The 19,980-nt window shown below is 46.9% G+C and overlaps 1 protein-coding gene across 2 annotated transcripts in view; it reads right to left on the minus strand.

Annotated features, from left to right (window-relative positions):
- Positions 1–19,980, minus strand: part of SYN3 (synapsin III) — a 406,875-nt gene that overhangs the window by 298,225 nt on the left and 88,670 nt on the right. For both annotated transcript variants that reach the window (XM_007449437.1, XM_007449438.1), the window contains one exon: positions 1,393–1,549. In XM_007449437.1, the coding sequence (XP_007449499.1) occupies positions 1,393–1,549 (157 nt within the window). The remainder of the gene's footprint in view (positions 1–1,392; positions 1,550–19,980) is intronic.

The following is a 19,980-nucleotide window of genomic DNA, read 5'->3' on the forward strand; positions in this document are numbered from 1 at the left end:
ACCCTACCAGGAGGGCCCTATTTTTATCATCCTTTTACAAATATGGAAAATAAACTCAGAGATATCAAGCAAGTTGCACAACGTTAATCAGCTCATAAATGGAGGAGCCTGGACCTAGGCAGTCTGGCTCCAGAGCCCATGTTCTCAACCACTGCCCTACCACCAGGACACCATGCAGAGAGAGAAGAAAAGAAGAGATGAGATGGCTAAGAGCTTCACAGAGCACATCCTACATACCCCCCAACCTCTACATTTCCTCTTCCCCTTCTCTGCTTTGTCTTCCCCTTGACACTTATCATGTCATATTAAATATCTGGCATATCTATTAACATACTTCATGTGCCCCTGCTCACTACAATGTAAGATCTAGGGATTTTGGTCTGATTTGCTCACTGCCATGTTCCTAGAACTTAGAACAGTCCCTGGAACATAGTAGGTGCTCTGTTTGTTGCATGAATAGATTATTTCAAGCAGGGGAGCTGGATAATACAGATGAATGAATAAACATATCATTCTAGGTGGAGATAAGTATTTGGGGAAAAAATAAAGCAGGGTAAGAAATTTGAGAGTATTTGGGGAGTGATGGGGTGATATTTTAGGAAAAATCTCTCTTACAGGTAACATTTGGATGGAAAGGCAGATCAAATGAATGAATATGAAACTAATGAATAGAAGTGGGAGAGGAATCGAGCATTAGGGATTGAAGAGAGATGACTTCAAGTTTGCGTTTCACCCCTCCCTGGCTCCATGACCCTGGGGAGCTCCTTAACAGCCCTAAAGCTGATCTTCCTTCTCTGTAAAATAGAGTAAGGATGCTCACTTCACATGATAGCAATAGCGTGAGCACCAGGCAGCACAGTTTTCTACTACATAGTAAGTGCTCAATAAACAGTGCTGACCTTTAAACAAAAATGATGACATGCTCAAATATTAAAAAGAGCATAGGGTACCCCCTCTTACCACTAATATTATTATAACACTGTATCATAATATGCTATATAATATCATTAGGTAATAATTACAAGAAGGAGTTTGGGATTTAAGTTGTTTATTCAGTTGCTTTAAAAAGACTCCTTTTAGGGCTTCCCTGGTGGCACAGTGGTTGAGAGTCCACCTGCCGATGCAGGGGACATGGGTTCGTGCCCCGGTCTGGGAAGATCCCACATGCCGCGGAGCGGCTAGACCCATGAGCCATGGCCGCTGAGCCTGCGCATCCGGAGCCTGTGCTCCGCAACGGGAGAGGCCACAACAGTGAGAGGCCCGCGTACCGCAAAAAAAAAAAAAGACTCCTTTTATTACTGGGCCTCCATGCTGGAGAATGGGTCCACTTCAGGGCTGGGAGGCCGGCCACGCCTCCCCCTTCATTCCGGGTCAGCCTGGCCCAGCACCTACCACCCAGGGCTTGCTGCAGAAGTTGTAGACGGAGTAGAGGGAGTTGACAGCAGGCAGCCCTCCATACTGGAGCCCGATGACCAGGCTGCGGTAGTCTTCGCCCAGGGCCATGCTGTAGGCATGCTGGCGGACAAGGATGAAGTCCGGCTTGAAGGATCTGCCAAGAGAGGGGCCGGCAGCAGTGTTACATACCTTGCATTGATGGAACAATCAGGGCAACAAGCCACAGCCTGCTGGGGATAGCGCCTCAGTTCAGAATGCAGATGGGCTGTGGGAGTATGGATGAGGAAGCTCAGATGCAAACACACAGCAACTGAAAAGTAAAAGGACTGAAAACAATCCATACTTTCTTCTATTCCTTTTTAAGTTCGTTTTCTAAATTTTCTACATTGAACAACTATTTCATTTGCAATTGGAAAAAAATGTATCAAACAATTCAGTGAATATACTGCGATTTTACTAGGCACTACGGTGGATGCACACGTTACTGAGTCGTCACAACTGCCCTGGGATGTGGGTATTGCTGCCATCAACTCCATCTTACAGATGAGCACCCTGAGGCTCAGGAAGATCAGGTCACTTCCTCAAAAAGACACACTGCAGGTAAGTGGCAGGGCCAGGTCTGTGTAGCCTCACAACCCTGGATCTCAACGATGGTGCAACATGGTTTTCTTCTCGTATATCTCCAACGTGTCTTGTCCCTTTCAAGTAGCAACCTCTGGAAAGCAGCAAGAGTACTGATGTGATGGCCAAGAACACGCCAGGCTCTTTGCCAGGTCTCTCTGGAAATAAGATCCTGATTAATGCTCACAAGCAAACCTGGGTACGGTTGGGACTATTTCTCCACCTTACAGATAAGAACACTGCAGGTCAGAGAAGTTGTGAACTTCCCCAAGTCACAAAGCTTGGAAGCAGGAGAGCCCCGTTTGACCTCAGGTCATCTGGCTCCAAGTCCACATGCTCTTCCCTTCATCACACGGCTCCAGGTGGATTCACACGTTGTTTTATTCACACTGCCAAGGATCCACCTGTTTCTGGATTCCTCATTTCTAAGTCACACGAGAAAATCAGACTCACAGTAGGTAGGTGGTTTACACTTAAAATGGTGTGATCCATCTGGCTCATCTAGAGTCAGACACTTAGCTTCAAATAAACTTTAGTTCTTTAAAATAAATCAAATATAAGTTAAAAAGGGAGGCTGCCCTTCATCTGTCACACTCAGTAATGTTTTTACTAGTTGCTTGCCTTTTTTTTTTATGGCTGTGAATCTTAAGAAAATATGGAAACACATTTTCCATTCCCCCTGAGTCTTTTCCTTTTGACTTCTCTCTCTGCTTTGATGCTCCGAGGGTCCTCCGGGGCCCCAGTTCCGACAGCACGATGCCCCCTCTTCCTGGCAGTGTAGTTTCCCTCACAGACAATGGTGCTAGCACACTTGGTGCCTCACTAGGGCAACTTCACTCTGCTCCAGGAGGAAATAAAGTCTTGTGCTGGGCAGCCTCCCAGTTTTTCACTGTTTGTGGAGAACTCATAAGAAGAACACAGCCTGGGGGTGGGGGTGGGGGAATCTGGCTATCTAGAAAAAGGAGGTGCCCTTCCCAGACCACCTTCCAAGAAGAGTATCCGATGGCCTGTCTTGGGATACTCTGACCCAGCCCCAGGTATTATGGTGCTGTCTTTCCAGGCTGTCTAGAGCTCACCTCTAAATCAGATCTTTCTTACTCTTTGAAATAAAGTAGTGGCCATCTCCTATTTGTCTTCCAGGATTTGGGAATCTACCTCAAGCTTCCATATTCCAAGCGCTCTTTTAAAATTATACATCAACTCCATGCTCGAAACCCTCAGAAGTCTTCCCTCTTTCCGATGACAGATCCTCACCTCCTTACCATGGCTACAAGGCCCCTGCCCACCTCTCCATCCTCATTTCTACTTTATCCCCTCCCTCACCTCCACCCAAACCACACTGACAACGGCTCCTCCCTCTAATTCTCAACCTGGATGCTCTTTTCCCAAATTGTTCACGGGTGCCTCATTCTTATCACTCATTGGCTCAAATTCATTTCCTGAAAGACACTTGTCCTGTTCGCTCTATTGAAAATTTCCCCAACCCTCATATTGCCCTATTTTCTTTTCTTCACACCTCTTATGACAATTGTATTTCTCCTGTTTATATGTTAAGTTGTTTATTGTCTGTCTCTCCCCTCTGAAGATGTCAGCTCAATGAGAACAGGGGACCTGCCCATCTTGGACAAAATAGGCCTTATCAATATTTTTAAATGAACGATGAAGTTAATGAATTCATGTACACATGAAAGAATGAGTGAACACGAAGTGGAAAAAGGAGTGACCTCTTTCCTTGTGGCCCTAGAGAAGAGAATTAGGACTGATGGCCAAAGTAGCCAGGAGATAACATGTGGCCCCTAATAACCAGGGGGCTGCCTTACAAAGTAATGAGTCCTGTGTTCCTAGAGGTATGTTAGCATCACCAAGAAGGTTTTAACCCCAGAGAATGAAAGTCAGACCCCATGACTGCTTAAGATTCTCAGATACAATATGTGAGAAATAAACACTCTCCATGTGTAATGTATCACTGCAAACCAGGCATGTGTCACAGTTCAAATTCTGCCATTGGTTGATGCACAGAATGCACAGTGTCCTTCCAGACAGCCTGGGATACAAGGGATTTGCATGGAAAGCAGAAAAGTTAGTGACTCCAGCACTTAGTTCCTCCCTCCATACCCAGCACCCAAGGTTCTCTATCTAGTCAGGGAACAGCCACATCCTGCATGTCACCCCAACATCCAAGGATGTGGTCAGTAGCTTCTGGGCCTGACAGTGGACCAAGCATCCCTGTAGAGGCTGAGATCCTGAGATGACTGGGACACAATCCCTGCTTTCATTAAACTCACAGTCCTAGAGGAACTGGGTGCAAAGCTAAAGGATAAGGATTTGCTAAAAGAACAAAAGAAAAAGTGAGTGAGTGAAATAACAGAGGCATGTATGAAACACTAAGGTGGCCCTCTGTCTGGGGAGGGTGTGGACGAGTGTGTGCTGGCTGGGTCATGGAAGAAAAGTAGGGGTTTGTCAGGTGGACAGGGTTTTAAAGGTTTCTAGGTAGAGGGAACGGCACCTGCAACTGCATGAACGAACCCCTGAAGTGGGGGGTGTAATGGACTGTGCTGGTTTTGTTTTAGCTCTTCAGTAGCCTTCTTTTTGGGGGGAAACAGACTCCGTGATAAAGTCCTCTCCAAACAGAGAACCACACTTCCCTGGGCATTAACTGGTCTAAGGATTGCGTTGCTGATGTAAAATGGGCCCGTCGCAATCCTCTTCTGAGGGGCCAGCTAAGCTGGAGTGACGTCATGTGGGGCTGATGAACACCGTTTTCCTGCTCCATGGAGGGATCCCACCTGTACCAGAAGTGCCACTAGGAACAACACAAGGAGGGAGACAAAAGCCTGCCTGCATCACTTAGCCCCTGGATCCTGACACCAGAGCCATCTTTATCTTCTGAGTTATGTGAGCTATTAAGTTTTCTCTTTTGCCTACACTAGTTTGAATTGGTTCTGGCGCTTCCCATCACTACTGCTCTGGCTGATACTGGGCAGAAGTGGCAAAGTTTGCAATTGGTTGCACGGCTGGAGTATGAGGTCTGATAAGGTTGTGGCAAGAGATGAGGCTAGGTAGAAATTCCCAACAACTCTCATGACCCCCTCCTGCTCTTCTGTCTCCACAGACCCACTGGGCCCACACCCTGTGTCTGTCATGCCAGAGCAAGAAGACCTCCTTAAGTCCCAAACAAGCTGGCACATCCTGGCTGGAGGCTGTTCTTGGGTTTTCCTGTTATTTAGACTTAATATGAGCTATATTATTTGGGTTTCTGATCCCAGGGCTTTCTCAAAAGTGGCAGTCGACACTGGAGAGGAAATCAAAGACAACATATAATTAAATGGTAGAGTTGGGACAGGTGACGCATTGCTCGGAGATTATTAGATGATCCAGGCAGCGTCAAGAGGTAGGGGGCCAAAGGCTGAGTGACTTTTAACCACTGGAGAAGTGTAATAATTCCCTCAGTATGCAGAAGCCTGTGGTGGCAAGAAAAGATTTTTGGCTGGGCTTTGCCTGGGACCTAAGTTAATAAGCAGAAGCCTCATTATTCTCAGCCACTTGACTGCTATTTTGTAACAGTCCCCTGTTCCCGGGAGAGCCAGGCTGACTAAGGGTGACAATGTTGCTAATTTTGGTCACATGTTTACCCATCACACTCAGACCTAACCCCAGCCACACCTGGGAAGGCTCTGGACTTCCTGACATCTGAGTCCACCAGCAGAGACTTCGGGTGTCCTTGTAACTTCTCCACATTTCTCACAATCCTTCCCCATTCCCCTCCCCCTCTGAAAATTCAACCTCAGGTACCAAATCTGTGGGAAGGAGACCAAGAGAACTGAGGAAGCCCGCAAAAACAGGTGTCCTGAAGAAAAGGGGAGGAGGAATGGCCACACTCCTGAAGGCTTAGGGACCATAACCTCCAGCAAGGACAGAACAGAGGAGATGTGCACACTTGGCAGACGGAGGGCTTTGAGTGGGCGATGTGGAAGGACTTTGGGAATTAGCGATGCTTCCCACCAGTCTGAGGACTGCAACAAATTAGTCCAGGCCGAAAAGAAGGTAGGTGGCAGCCAACCAGGAATCTGGCGAGAAGCAGACAACAGGATGCTGCAGTGAGGTCTGTGGGGCCCGCGCAGCAGCTGCCAGCTGCACGGCGTGATGACGGTGGGGAAGGGGCCCCGCAGGGTTTATGAACAGCCAGGCTCTCTGATGAATCCTGGGGCTCTCTTTGTAAACTACTAGGAGGTTAATAAAACACAGACACGAGTTGCTGGAGGAAGCAGGCTTCCTCGTCTCCTTTCTCAGCCTCAGAATCTCTGTCTCTTTACCCTAGTCTCTTCCTTCCCTGTCATTTCAGAGAAGGAGTCCTTGCTGCTCCATCCTCCTCCTCCATCACCCTGGGGATCCCACATGTTATGGGTTGAATTGTGTCCCCCCCAAAAGATACATTGAAGTCCTGAGCCCCATTACGTGTGTGTGTGTGTGTGTGTGTGTGTGTGTGTGTGTGTGTGTGTGTGTGTGTGAGTGACCTTAATTGGAAATAGGTGTTTGCAGATTTAATCAAGTTAAGGTGAGTCATACTGGAGTAGGGCAGGCCCTAATCCAATGACTGGAGTCTTTATAAGAAGAGGTAAATCTGGACACAGACACAGAGAGGAAGAGGAAAATGCCATGTGACGAAGGAGCCAAAGGTTGGAGTGATGTGTCTACATGTCCAGGAACATCAGGGATTAGTGGCAACCAAGAGAAGCCAGGAAGAGACAGGGATGGATCCTCACCTAGATCCTTGAGAGGGAGCATGGCCCTGCTGACACCTTGATCTCAGACTTCCAGCCTCCAGAACCGTGAGAGAATACATTTCTGTTGTGTATGTCGCCCAGCCTCTGGTACTTAGCTACTACAGCAGCCTCAGGAAACGAATACTCTGCACACCTGCAATATTTCCTCTTTCTAGCAGCTTCCTGGCTTTCTTTGTTCTTGTGTGTATCCATCCACAGCCCCCTCCCCACTTCCCAAAACAACAACCCCGACTCCAACAATAAGAAAACCTGCGCTTCAAAGGTTGAAAATGAATGACAGTAATGTTCATATTTACGTAAAAGAGTTAACAAATCAACAAAAAGAATAATGCATGGAGATTTGTTTGGAAGGATGTTCACCACAAATGCTAAGCTGGCTATCTCTGTAGGGTGGGATGGAAAATGGGGGTTTTTACATTCTTCTTCAGACTTTTTGGTTCCATCTGCATTTTTACAACTAGGAAAAAACAATGAGGTTTATCTTCATTTTGGAAAAAAGCGATAAATCTAACAATGATGTAACATCATGGAAAATGCTTATGGGACAATTTCATGTGACATAAAACAACAGAAAAGAAAATCTGTGTAATGACTAAAGCACTGTAAAAATGACAGGCCTGGAAGGGGAGCAGGAACATTGTTAATTTGTTAAGGTGGTGAGGCTGCAGGTGATTTCTTTCATTTTGAAATTTTCCTTTTTTGTTATCATGTGGTTTGGGCAATAACCAGAGCTTTTGATTGGCATAAATAAATAACTGAATGTAAAACAACCCCCTTCACTTGGCCTGGCAGCCATAACTAGCCATTCCCCCACTTCCTCCAGTTGCTACTGTCTGTGCCTGCTAGCCCCAATTCCCACATACCCATCTCCATCACCCTCTGCACCTGGCTGCCATTCCCCTTTCCACCCTAGTGAAATCACACTGAGATCAATCCTAAAAGCCAAACTCCAGGATCAAATGGACTCTGCTATGCCCTCAATTTCCTTGATTTCTAATAACAGCTAACGTACAATGAGCCTCTTTTCAAAGCCCTCCACATATCTTCAATCATTTAAGCAGCTGTTATTTTCATCCCCATTTTCCAGATAAGGAAAATGAGGCACAGAGTGGTTACGGAACTTGCCAAGGTTACACAGCCGTTGTTGGTGGAAACACGAGTCAAACCTGGAAGCTGTTGGCTCTAGAGAAGGGTTTCTCACTCTCTGCACTATTGACCTTTGGAGCTGGATAATTCTTCCTTGTGGGGGCTGTCCTGTGCATTGTAGGGTGAGGCACATCCCTGGCCTCCACCCAGCAGATGCAGTAGCACCTCCATGCCCAGCTGTGACAACTAAAAATGTCTCTAGACATTGCCAAGAGTCCTCTGGGGGGCAAATTCACCCTGGTCCTCGTGGCCTCTGTATCATGGTCCTCATTGTCCCCGCCCTGAAGACGCTCTCCCCTTGCTTCCCAGCTGCTTCCTCCTGGCTCCTCACTGTGTCTTCCCCCCTCCTGTGGCTCTTCTCCAAGGCCCACTGTTGGTTCCTTGCCCCATGAAATCGCCTCCATTCAGTGGGTCCACCCACCTTGTCCTCACAGGCAATAGTGGAACAGAGCACTTCCTCTGCACCAGGAGTCATTTTTAGGCTTTTAATTACGTAATCTTTAATCCTTACAATGACCCTATAGGAAGGAGATTATCAATAGCCTTATTTTTCAAGAAACTAAGGCACCAATAATCCATAAAAATATCGAGTCGCTATGTTGTATACCTAAAACTAATATAATATTGTAAGTCAACTATACTTCAATTAAAAATAAATAAATAAAAAGTAAAGTAAATAACTAAATAATAATTTTTTAAAAAGAAACAAAGGCACCAAGAGGTTAAGCACAACAAAAACAAGGTCCACATGAGGTCCTGAGTGCTTCAAAGCTGATGTACATAGCCAGTGTGCTACCAGCACCATCCTTATCACCTCAGATTCACTGTGCCTGGACCCTAAGTCATCAGCCTCCCCCAGTGTGGATCTCCTGACTTCTGTTAAGGCACCTCCCATGCCCCCAGGAACCCAGGATCTGTCACCCTGAAGTCATCTGCGATTCTTCTCTCTGACCCCCTATGTAGGGAGCCGACTCCCCACTCCAGAAGTGTATAGGGTTTCCCCCTACACTCCCACTCCCCACTCTCACTCTGGTTTTCCCTCCCATTGCCTCATGCCCAGGACGTCTCGGCACACCCTTAGCTCCTAAGCCCTGGTCACAAACCCCTCCTCTTGCTCCTCTGAAGCGCAGAATCCAGACTGCTGAGTGCTGAGTGTGACGTGACCCCCCTGCCTCTGCCCCGGGATTCCCAAGCTAAATGCCAACAGGGCCCAAGCAGGTAACATCAGGCTAGGGGAGCAGGCCAGTCTTTTCTAGCAGTGTCCTTGGTGGTCTTCTTCTAACACATACTCTCTTTGTTTCCAAATTAAACACGGGAATAGTCATTTCCACAATGTTCTCTCCAACCTTTTTTAGGAGCAGGCACGTCCCCTACTCTACCTTTCATTTTCCCACTTTTGATAACGACTTGAGCGCTAGAAACATTTTGTCTTCCTGTAGGAGAGCACAGCCTCTATGACAGACGGCAGCTAACGCAGGCCTCTGTGGAGAGCTGGGAGAAGTGGGGACTGGTGAAATGGAAAACAGCCTAAGCTCTAGACGTTACGGCCTCCTAGGAACGAGGTCCCAGGTAGCCCTAATGCCTTTCTAAAGAAGCCCAAATCTGGATATTTATAAGAAATTCTCAGTTACTTAAATGCTGATGGCTCATTCAAAAATTTCTAAAAATCACCATGCACCAAAAATAAATAAAGCAGGACTGCTATGGGAAAAACTCCAATGGAACTCAAGGCTGCACCTATAGGGGGCAATTGTGACCAACTCCAGCATATGGTGGCCACATGGAAATACTCGGTCCAGTCTTACCAAATCCTCTGATTTTCAAATGAAGCCAGAAACCTGCCTTTTATATGAAATCTTTTTGTGTGAAATCTCTCCTTTTAAAAAAATATGGGGCCACATTGTGTGTGCAAACCAAAATTATCTGCACGGGGGGATGTGGCCTGAAAGCGGGCAGTGCATGTTCTCCAACTTAGCGGGGTAAGGTCCCTCTCCCGCTGCCACCCTCATCTACATCCCACTCCTGTGCAAATCTTGAAATCCTGCTTCCCTCCTGCCACTCTGCTGTTCAAAATCCTCCAGCAGCCTCACTGCCTACAGGCGGGAGTTCATACTTCTTCCCCTGGGGCTCAGCGCTCCCCAGAAAGTGGCCTGGGCCTCCTCTTAGCTCCGACACCTCCGTGCTCCTAGGACGACCTTCCGCCCAGGTCCATGGTCCTGCTGACCCCACGCTCATCTTCCATCCATTCATACTGCACTCTGTCCACACCACTCCCCATGCTTAGGAAACTACCCTTCAAAAATTATAACTCAAATCCCACTTCCTCACAATTTCTTCCCATCCTCCATTCCTGTCACCTTCAGGGTGTCTGGCTCATGTGGAAATTCCTCACACAGCATCTCCTGACAGCTCACGAGTTGTGGTCTCCTACTTAACTTTACACCTGTCCAAGGGTGCCTCCATCTGGGGGCAGGGTTCTTGCCTTGCCTCTCAAGTCTCCTCTCCACGTTGCCCAGAGACATTTTCGTAGGACACACACCTGAGCGTGTCGCTCTCCTGGTTTTGGAGGCTGCCCACTGTGTACAGACTGAAGCCCAATTGCTATAGCATGACAAAGAGAATCCTGAGTCTCGTTTGATTTTAAAAGATCTAATTCTCCAGTTCCACTGTGGTCATCTATGGTCAAATAGATGATATGCATCCTATACTTCAGCCACACAGGACTCCAGCTATACCCGGAAGCCACGATCTGTCTCACCTTTTAACTCTATACATACTTGGGGAAATGAAAAGGACAGCAGACTATTCAGAGAGAGCACTGTGGAAATTAAGAATATTCCTATGTATTTAATATGGTAAAAAGTGAGCCCAGGAATGCTCTTGCTCATCTACCTGCTCTTACTGGTCTTTCAAAGCTCACTCTTTTTTTTTTTTTTTTTTTTCCGCGCCGCGGCCCTCTCCCTGCTGTGCCCCCCCCCGCCGCAGAGCACAGGCTCCGGATGCACAGGCTCAGCGGCCATGGCTCACGGGCCCAGCCGCTCCGTGGCATGTGGGATCTTCCCGGACCAGGGCACAAACCCGCGTCCCCTGCATCGGCAGGCGGACTCTCAACCACTGCGCCACCAGGCAAGCCCTCAAAGCTCACTCTTAATGAGTCATTCCCCGTAGAATGGGCTGGTATTGCTTACTTCCTGGGATAAAAGTTAACCAACGCGCGCGCGCGCGCGCGCACACACACACACACACACACACACACACACACACACACACATAGAAAACAGTGAAGGTCTCTGAACAACCAGGGGCTGTTGCATATCTGTGTATACCACGCCCCTGACTGCCTGGCAGGTGTCCAGTACTAGTAGGTGCTCAGGAAATGGAGTGTGCTCTGACTTCCCTTCCCAGGGTCCTGGCCCATGTAAAGTCAGCAGCACTTCAACAACCAGCAGGGGCGAAGGATCCCAAGACAGCAAAAGAGCATGAGGAGCGGTGGGCAAAGCACGGCATAGTCTAGTCCCAGTTCTGCCCCTGGGTCTCTGACACTGCTGCTTCTCCTCTCTGGCCCTCAGTTTTCTCACTGGTAAAAGGACAGTTGGGCTAAGTGACCTCCAAGGGCCCTTCCTAGAGTAACTGTTTCCAGTTGCAGACTTGGAACCAAGGCTTTCAGCACCAACCTCTGTCGTATCTGTCCAAGTTCCCTTGTGACATTCTGTCATGTAGCAGTAGTTTATAAGAATCACGATCACTGACTTGGGTACTTGCTGAGTGCCAGCCACCCACAAGGGGCTTTTCAAGCCTTATCTTATCGAATCCTCACATAAAGCCCCTGTGAAGTGGGTCCTTGTCTTGTGAGTCCCCTAAAAGAGGTGCCCAAAACAGGCTTCCAAAGCCTATGATTCATGAAGGGAGGGTGTGCTCTTGAGGAAAAGCTGTAAGAGAAGCAGGACAGGAAGGTGAAGGGACTGAGGATGGATGTAGCTGTGGGTAAGCTCTAGCCTTGGCTTGATCTATAGAAATTTCTGGAGCATAAATAGTCCCATCTTGAGGAAAGAGAACTGGGCTTTTGTGTCCCCAGTATCAGTCAGTTACCAGCTCCCCTGATGGGAGGGGGAGTGGCGGCCAAAGGAGATAGCCTTTCGGCTGTCTCAGGGATGCTGTTACCATAAGCCAAAGGCTCTGGAGAAGGCCAGAGGTATAGCCATTACCACAGCACTCACAGTGCTGGGGATGGCTGCACTGGCTGGCAAAGGGGGTCTGAGCAGAGAACCACAGCATCTATACAACACTATTATTAGCCCATTTGGCAAATGGGAAAAACCAAGACCCGGAGGGGTTAAACATGCTCTCTGGGTCGCAGAACTATGAAATATAGAGCTCTGTACCATTAAGTACAAATCACATCTCCCATAAGCAGTCCCCACCCCTGTGGAGCAGGACTCATGGGCTTCTGTTTTCCCGGCACCCAGAACAGTTACTGCATCCAAAGGGTGCTGAGGTGTACCTGGAATGGCTGGGTTTGTGAGGTGCAGCTCGCCATGGCTGTGGGGTCTCAGGGTACCACGTGTCTGTGAGGCAGGGAGGTTAGCCCTCACCCCACGCAGGGGCCAGGGGAGCATCCTGCTCTCTGACAGCTGCCTAGGCTCCAAGCCCTGTCAGCAGCCTGCTCCACGCTGGGGCGGGCCTCCTGCCAGGCTGCCACTGTGGGAAGGGGAACATTATTCATCAGGGAGATAAGGCAGCTGATGAGAGATGAGCCTCAGAGCAGCTGTTCCTCACCAGTGGCTGGAGCGGATGCTAGAGAAGCAGAGGGGAGGGGAAGATGGGGGAAGCCCATTCTGAGATTAAAAAATGATGGTACTGCTGGGGGGTGACGGGAGAGCACATTTCCAACTGAGACTGGGTGCTAGTATACACTTATACCCAAGGCCTTTCCCACAAATATCTGTGCCTGACGAACCACACGTGTGCCTCTGTCAGATTAACTATTGAACAAATCAGGGGGTTCTCTCATCAGCTCATTCAGCAAGAAGTATCCACCTGGAGGGGTGCATAGTTCCCAGAAAGATGCCTTCCCCAAGCTTACAGTCCACTGAAATAGACTTGGGGCTAAGGGAGGCTGAGTGCTCCTGGCTGGGCTACAGCCCTAAATCCTCATTTCCTGCCTCCAGGGCACTCAAGCAGCAATGACTTCAGGGGCCCTAAGCCCCCTTCCTGCAGCTCCCCTGGGACTCTGCTCTCAAAGCTAGCCCCTACAGGGTGGAATTCTCTCGACTGAGGAGCAAGTGTGGGTGAGGTTTCTTTATCTTTTTTTGTTTGTTGGTTTATTTTTTGAAAGGAGCCATTATAAGGGACCCCAAGGGTTTCCTGGGAGAGAGGAGAGAGTTGGGCGGATCCTCTGCAGTGGGAAACGGGCTCCTGCGGGTCTTCGCTGACGCACCAGGCCACCCCCCCCCCCCCCCCCCATTATAAGGGACCCCAAGGGTTTCCTGGGAGAGAGGAGAGAGTTGGGCGGATCCTCTGCAGTGGGAAACGGGCTCCTGCGGGTCTTCGCTGACGCACCAGGCCCCCCCCCCCCCCACCTCCTCCCCTGAGCGGCTGTCACCTTCCTTTCTGACCACACTGGAGGGTTTCCTCAGAAGTCAGGCTCTCCCCTGTCCCATGTCCTGCAGTGCACCTTCCCACCCTGGCCTCCTGGCTAACCTTTCCTTTTCCTTAGCAGGCAGAACAGGGAGGTGTGCATACAGGGGTCTTTAAGAGCATCTGTGATATTATACTTTTCTTTATAACCTAATCTAAAACAAATGCTGCAGAATGTTGATTTGACAAGCAGGGTCATGAGCACACGAATAACGACAGGTAATGTTTATTAAGCACATGGTGCGTGTGAGGAAATTTTGCCTTTTAAAAAGCTTTACCTTAATTAATCCCGACAATTACCTTTAGAGGCAGGTGTTTTTTTAAAAAAACTTTTAATTTTATATTGGAGTATAGCCAATGAACAATGTTGTGATAGTTTCAGGTGCACAGCAAAGGGACTCAGCCATACATTTACGTGTACCCATTCTCCCCCAGACTCCCCTCCCACCCAGGCTGCCACATAACATCGAGCAGAGTTCCCTGTGCTGTACAGTACGTCCTTGTTGGTTACCCATTTTACATAGAGCAGTGTGTAAGTTGTTTTTTTTCTAAATAAGACAGAGGCACAGAGAGGTTAAGTCACCTCTCCAATGTCCTACTGTGGAGCCAGGGAGCCTGGCCCCTCACCACCTCAGTGTATGGTTGTTTGTTATACTATTCTCTGAACTGCTCCTATGCTTGAAACAGTTTAGAACTGTTTTCTTTAAAGATCTGAAGTAAGTATGGCAAAATGTTAATATTTGTTAAATTGGTGTGTTCAACTCTGCTTAAAATTATTCCAAACTTTAAAAAATATATACGAATATTGCAAAAGAAAAAGAAAAAAAGCCTCAGTGTTGTTCCTTCTGGAGCCCTCTCCTCACCCCCTCCTCAAAGCTCTCACATTTCTGTGCTACTCTCCATTCTGACTCCTATCACATCACATCCTAGCTGTTGATTTACTTCTCATTTCTCCTTCTAGGCTGTGAACTACACGAGGGATGATGCTGGATTTATATCTGCATTTCCAGGGCCTGGCCTATTGCAAGGAATCTAGATGCTCAATAAAATCATTAAACTAATGAAGCTACTCCGGGGGCTCCCATGGGTGAGGACTGAAGTGCTGATGGAAGAGAGGCTGCAGGGGGTGGAGTGACAACTGTGGGCCCTGCCGTCCCTGCTGGAGACATATGGCAACAATTTTAGGATGATCACCCAGTCAGGGTTTCCAGCATAAATGCTTCCAGCTGCACCTTCCACTGTGCACAGGAACTTCTTAAGACAGGATTTTGGCTGCTTCCAGCTCAGCTCACAGGCCTAATCTGAGAAGTGGAGGGCAGCTTTCAAGGAAGTCATCTGGGTTTTACCCATTGTGTCTCCATCTGTGACCCTTTGCTGGTTTGATGGTTGTCAGGTGAACCCTCTGCAGTGTGGCTTTTTTACTCTAGCTTAGGGGTTCTCAATCTTGGCTGCACCCTGAATCACTTGGGGAGCTCTCAAAACTATTCACACCTACTCCTTCCCCTCTTCTCTCACGCCCAGATATTTTGATATGATTGGCCCCAGGCTGGGGATTTTTAGAAGCTCTCCAGGTAACTGTAACAGGACAGCCAAGGCTGAGAATTCCTGTTAGGTGCTCTTTGCTAAAAAGACAGCTGCCACCAGGTGAACTGTGATGACTTCTTCATCAAGAGACATTACTGAGCATCTATTATGTGAAAGGCATTGAGGAAGGAAGGAGTTTGAGATCTCTGGCCCACGGAGCAGCTGTGTCGAGGGGAGGAATCAGCCGGTTTCAGCACGCACAGATCGCACAGCCAGCCTGGGAATGGTACCCCCTAACCCCATGTAGGGCATCAGTGATGGATCACAGGATAATTTCCTACTGAGTCCATAGTGGTGGTCAATAAATACCTGTTGGACAAGAAAGCAAGGTGGGAACTACATATACAATACTCAGGTAGCTCTCCTCAAGGTTCAGCTGGCATGAAATTACTCCTTCCCTTGCTGGGCGGGAGGTTCTTCACATACACTCACACCAGCTAAGGAACACATCAACACGTAAAACTAGGTCTGGCTGAAACTGGGCAACATTTCTAAGAATTTAAGTATACTTCTAACAAATGTCTAACATTGCTAATGCATGGACTACTCTTTGGGGACCACTGGTTAAGGCCCGCACCGGCTAAGCACACATAACTCATTAAATCCTTTCAATAAACCCAGAAGTCAATTAGTAGATTGTTTAGGACGTGGACTTTGGCCCAAGCCCTGGTTCTACCATTTAACAGCTGTATGATCCTGGAATACTAGTTAAAACTCCTGTGCCTCAGTTTGCCCATCTATAAAAAAAGAGGATGGGGGGCTTCCCTGGTGACGCAGTGGTTGAGAGTCCGCCTGCCGATGCAGGTGACACCGGTTCGTGCCCCAGCCCGGGAAGATCCCACATGTCGCGGAGCGGCTGGGCCCGTGAGCCATGGCCACTGAGCCTGCATGTCCGGAGCCTGTGCTCCACAACAGGAGAGGCCACAACAGTGAGAGGCCCACGTACCGCAAGAAAAAAAAAAAAAAAGAGGATAACAATGACATGCACCTCATAGTGCTATGAGGACTGAATCTCTGCCAATCCAGATAAAGAGTTGAGGCCAGCGTCTGGCACACAGCAAGCCCGGATAAATGTTAAGTTATGCTAGCTAAATATTGATGCTGGTAGAGTTTATTTGTGAGACATGCCAGAGTTTCCGTGTATATATATATATTTTAAATTTCTTTAGGGGCTTCCCTGGTGGTGCAGTGGTTAAGAATCCGCCTGCCAATGCAGGGGATGCAGGTTCGAGCCCTGGTCCGGGAAGATCCCACGTGCTGCGAAGCAACTAAGCCCGTGTGCAACAACTACTGAGCCTGCGCTCTAGAGCCCACGAGCCGCAACTACTGAAGCCCACGCCTCTAAGAGCCCGTGCTCTGCAACAAGAGAAGCCACCGCAATGAGAAGCCCAAGCACCGCGATGAAGAGTAGCCCCCTCTCGCCACAACTAGAGAAAGCCCACACGCCGTAACAAAGACCCAACGCAGCCAAAAATAAATTAACTAAAAAAAATTTCTTTAATATCTTGAAAATAGATCATCTCATGTATATGAGACTATACACAGCAGCCCTGCTGCAAACCCACCCAATCCTTGATGCTTTTGCCCCAATACACTGATCTTGTGAGCCGTTTCCATGTTGCTGGTCCACCACCACACCACATAGCTTCTTATAGCCCCACCATCCCTTACTGTCCTCAGTGGGGCTATCTATGGTGAAAGTTCTGTTTAGGGTCTTGCATCTACCTACCAAGTTCCTTTCCTGTACCACAACAGTCCTGGCAATGAACTTCAGATGTTCTTCCATGACCACATACTTCAAAGTCTTCTGTATACTGTTCTGACTCATGTTCTTCTACTTAGCATATCTTGAAAATCACTTCATATCAGTACAAATGGAGATGCTTCTTTATTTTTAATTGTGTCTCATTATATGGCTCTACCCTAATTTACCCAACCAATTCTCCACAGATCGACAGTTTTTTTCTAATCTTCAGCTATTCACAAGGATTTCTAAGAATGAAACTAATCTTAGCATTCACACAACATATAACATCAATTGCCTGCCAATTGATTAATGGCAATTTTGAATGTATTGTAGTACACACAATTGCTTATAAGAATTTTATGCACCATGGAATTGGGTGCAAAAAATGTATTTGACAGTATCTGCTTATACCTTCTGTATGCAAGACGGTTTTGGCTGCAAATATCAGTGATGACTAAAGCAATAAAGAAAATGTATTATATTACTGAGATGGGCGGTCACAGGGGTGAGTGAATCAGAGGCTCAGCATCACCCTTAAGGACTTAAATGCTTTGTGTCCTTCTCACTCCTATTCTCAGGGATAGACTTTTGTCCTCACACTGTCCCTCATATCATCAGTGACTCATCCCAACTCCCAAGTTCCCACTCTCATACCTTTCAGAAAAAGCCCCTTCCTTCTTAAAAAAGAAGCTTGGTAGATTTTCCAGAATCCCCTGGCAGGTACCTCTCAGGCCTCACTGGTCAGAACTGCATCTCAGGCTCTTTCCTAAACACACCTCTCTCAGTGGGAACAGAGTGATCACAACTAGCTGAAACAAACCAAGATTCATCCCCTGGCACTAGAAGGGGTCTATGTTTCCTTGAAGTATATGGCCAACATCTGGATAAACTCAGGATTTAGGAGGCAAGAAAGAAGGCAAGCAACCAACAGTATATGGCACACCTTCTGAAGCCTTCATCTTCAGACCATACATTGTTCTTTTAAAGAACTGGCTCATAGGATTATGTGTTTTAAGAGAAGAACATTGTTAAGCGTATTTACAATGACACATATGGATAAATTTTAAAATGCAATCATAACTCTTAAAATCTGCTACAAGGCTTTAACAAGGTCTGGCAGACCTAGTGGTACAAAGAACTCTTGACTTGAAATCAAAAAGCACAAGATTGAGACTCTCTGCCACTTCTGCGAGACCTGGGGAATATTTCCTCAGCTTCCCAGGCCGCTGTTTTCTTCTTTGTGAAAGTGGCAGCAAAGGAAGACAGAATGCACTTGCAGTTAGACCTGGCTTAGAATCCTAGCTCCACCAGCTGTGTGGGTACGGGCAAGTTTTGGACCCCAGTTTTCCTCATAGGTAAATGGTGACAAAAATGTGAAATTCAGAGTACAGTTTTGAAAATACTTCAAAAAATATTTAAAGATATACTTCCTAGAAGTATGATTTACACAAAATAAAATGTACCTATTTAAAATGTACAGTTTGATGAGCTCTGACAAATGTATAAACCCATATAACCATCACCACACAGGTCAAAATATATACCTCTATCACCCCCAAAGTTGCCTTGTGCCCCTCTTACAGTCAACTCCCTGACCCATTCCCTTGGCCCTAGGCAACCACTGATCTTTCAGTGACTATACATTAGTTTGCCTGTCCTAGAATTTCATATAAATGTAATTATAATGTATGTAGTCTTTTGTACCTAGCTTCTTTTGCTCAACACAATGTCTTTGAGATTCATCTGTGTTGTGGAGGATGGACTAGGAAGTAACCCACCTGACCCCGACCGACCTCCTGGTGTTCATGCCCTTATATAATCCCCTCCCCTGAGTGTGGGCAGGACCCGGGACTTGTTTCTAGAATATGGCAAAGGTAATGTGATGTCCCTCTCACGATCAAGTTACAAGTCTCTATCTTGCCAGCAGACGCGCTCTCTTTCTCCCTTGTTTGCTTTGAAGAAGCAAGCTGCCATGCTGTGAGAAGAACGATGGAAAGGTCCAGGTGACAAGAAACTTTGGGAAGCCTCCAGGAGCTGAGGGTGGCCTCTGGCTGATAACTAGTACGAACCAGGGCCCTCAGTCTTACAGACACAAGGAAATGAATTCTGCCTACAACTTGCATAACTTGGAAGTGGTTCCATTGTCAGTCAAGCCTCCAGATAAGAACCAAGCCCTGGCTGACATCTTGATTGCAGTCTTGCAGAAGATCTGGCTAGGCTGTGCCCAGACTTCTGACTGACAGAAACTGTGAGATAACAAATATGTGTTATGTTATGTCAATAAGTTTGTGGTGGTTACTCAGCATAGATAAATAATGCATATCTCTCAGTAGTTTATTCCTTTTTATCACTGAGAAGCATTCCATTGTGTGGATATACCACATTTTGTTTACCCACTCAACAGCTGATGGACATTTGGGTTGTCTCCAGTTTGGGGCTATCATGAATACAACTGCTATGAAAATTTGTACAAGTCATTCGGTAGACATGTTTGATTTCTCTTGAGAGAAAATGTAGTAGGAGAATAGCTGGATTAAATGGTACATATATATTAATATTTAACTTTATAAGAATCAGCCCAACTATTTCCCAAAGAGGTAGTACCATTTCACCCTCCCACTGGCAGTGTTTGAGAGTTCCTGTTGCTCCATATCCTTGCCAACAGTTTGCATTGTCAGTCTTTTTAATTTGACATCTCATATGGTTTTTATCTGCATTTTCCTAATGATTAATGATGTGTGGCATTATTTCATGTGCTTATTGGCCATTTTTTGTATCCTTCTTTTGTCAAGTGCCTGTTTAAATCTTAAGATATTGCCATCTCATAGGGTTGTTTTAAGAAAACAATACATATACAACATGACTGGTATTTAATAGACCCAAAATAAAAGAGAGTTATTATTATTTATATTATTTTTAAGAGAGGGAGTTCTATGATTCTATAAAGAGCCCACAGAATATACTTTAAATAATATAACCTGAATCCTTCTCCTGAAGAAGGGGAGGAGGAGAAAGAGAGGTTAAATAACAGAGAAGATGGAGCAGGAATACAGGAATGCAGGAATG

Source organism: Lipotes vexillifer, unplaced genomic scaffold (assembly GCF_000442215.2).
Source record: "Lipotes vexillifer unplaced genomic scaffold, Lipotes_vexillifer_v1.1 scaffold374, whole genome shotgun sequence".
NCBI classification, from domain to species: domain Eukaryota; kingdom Metazoa; phylum Chordata; class Mammalia; order Artiodactyla; family Lipotidae; genus Lipotes; species Lipotes vexillifer.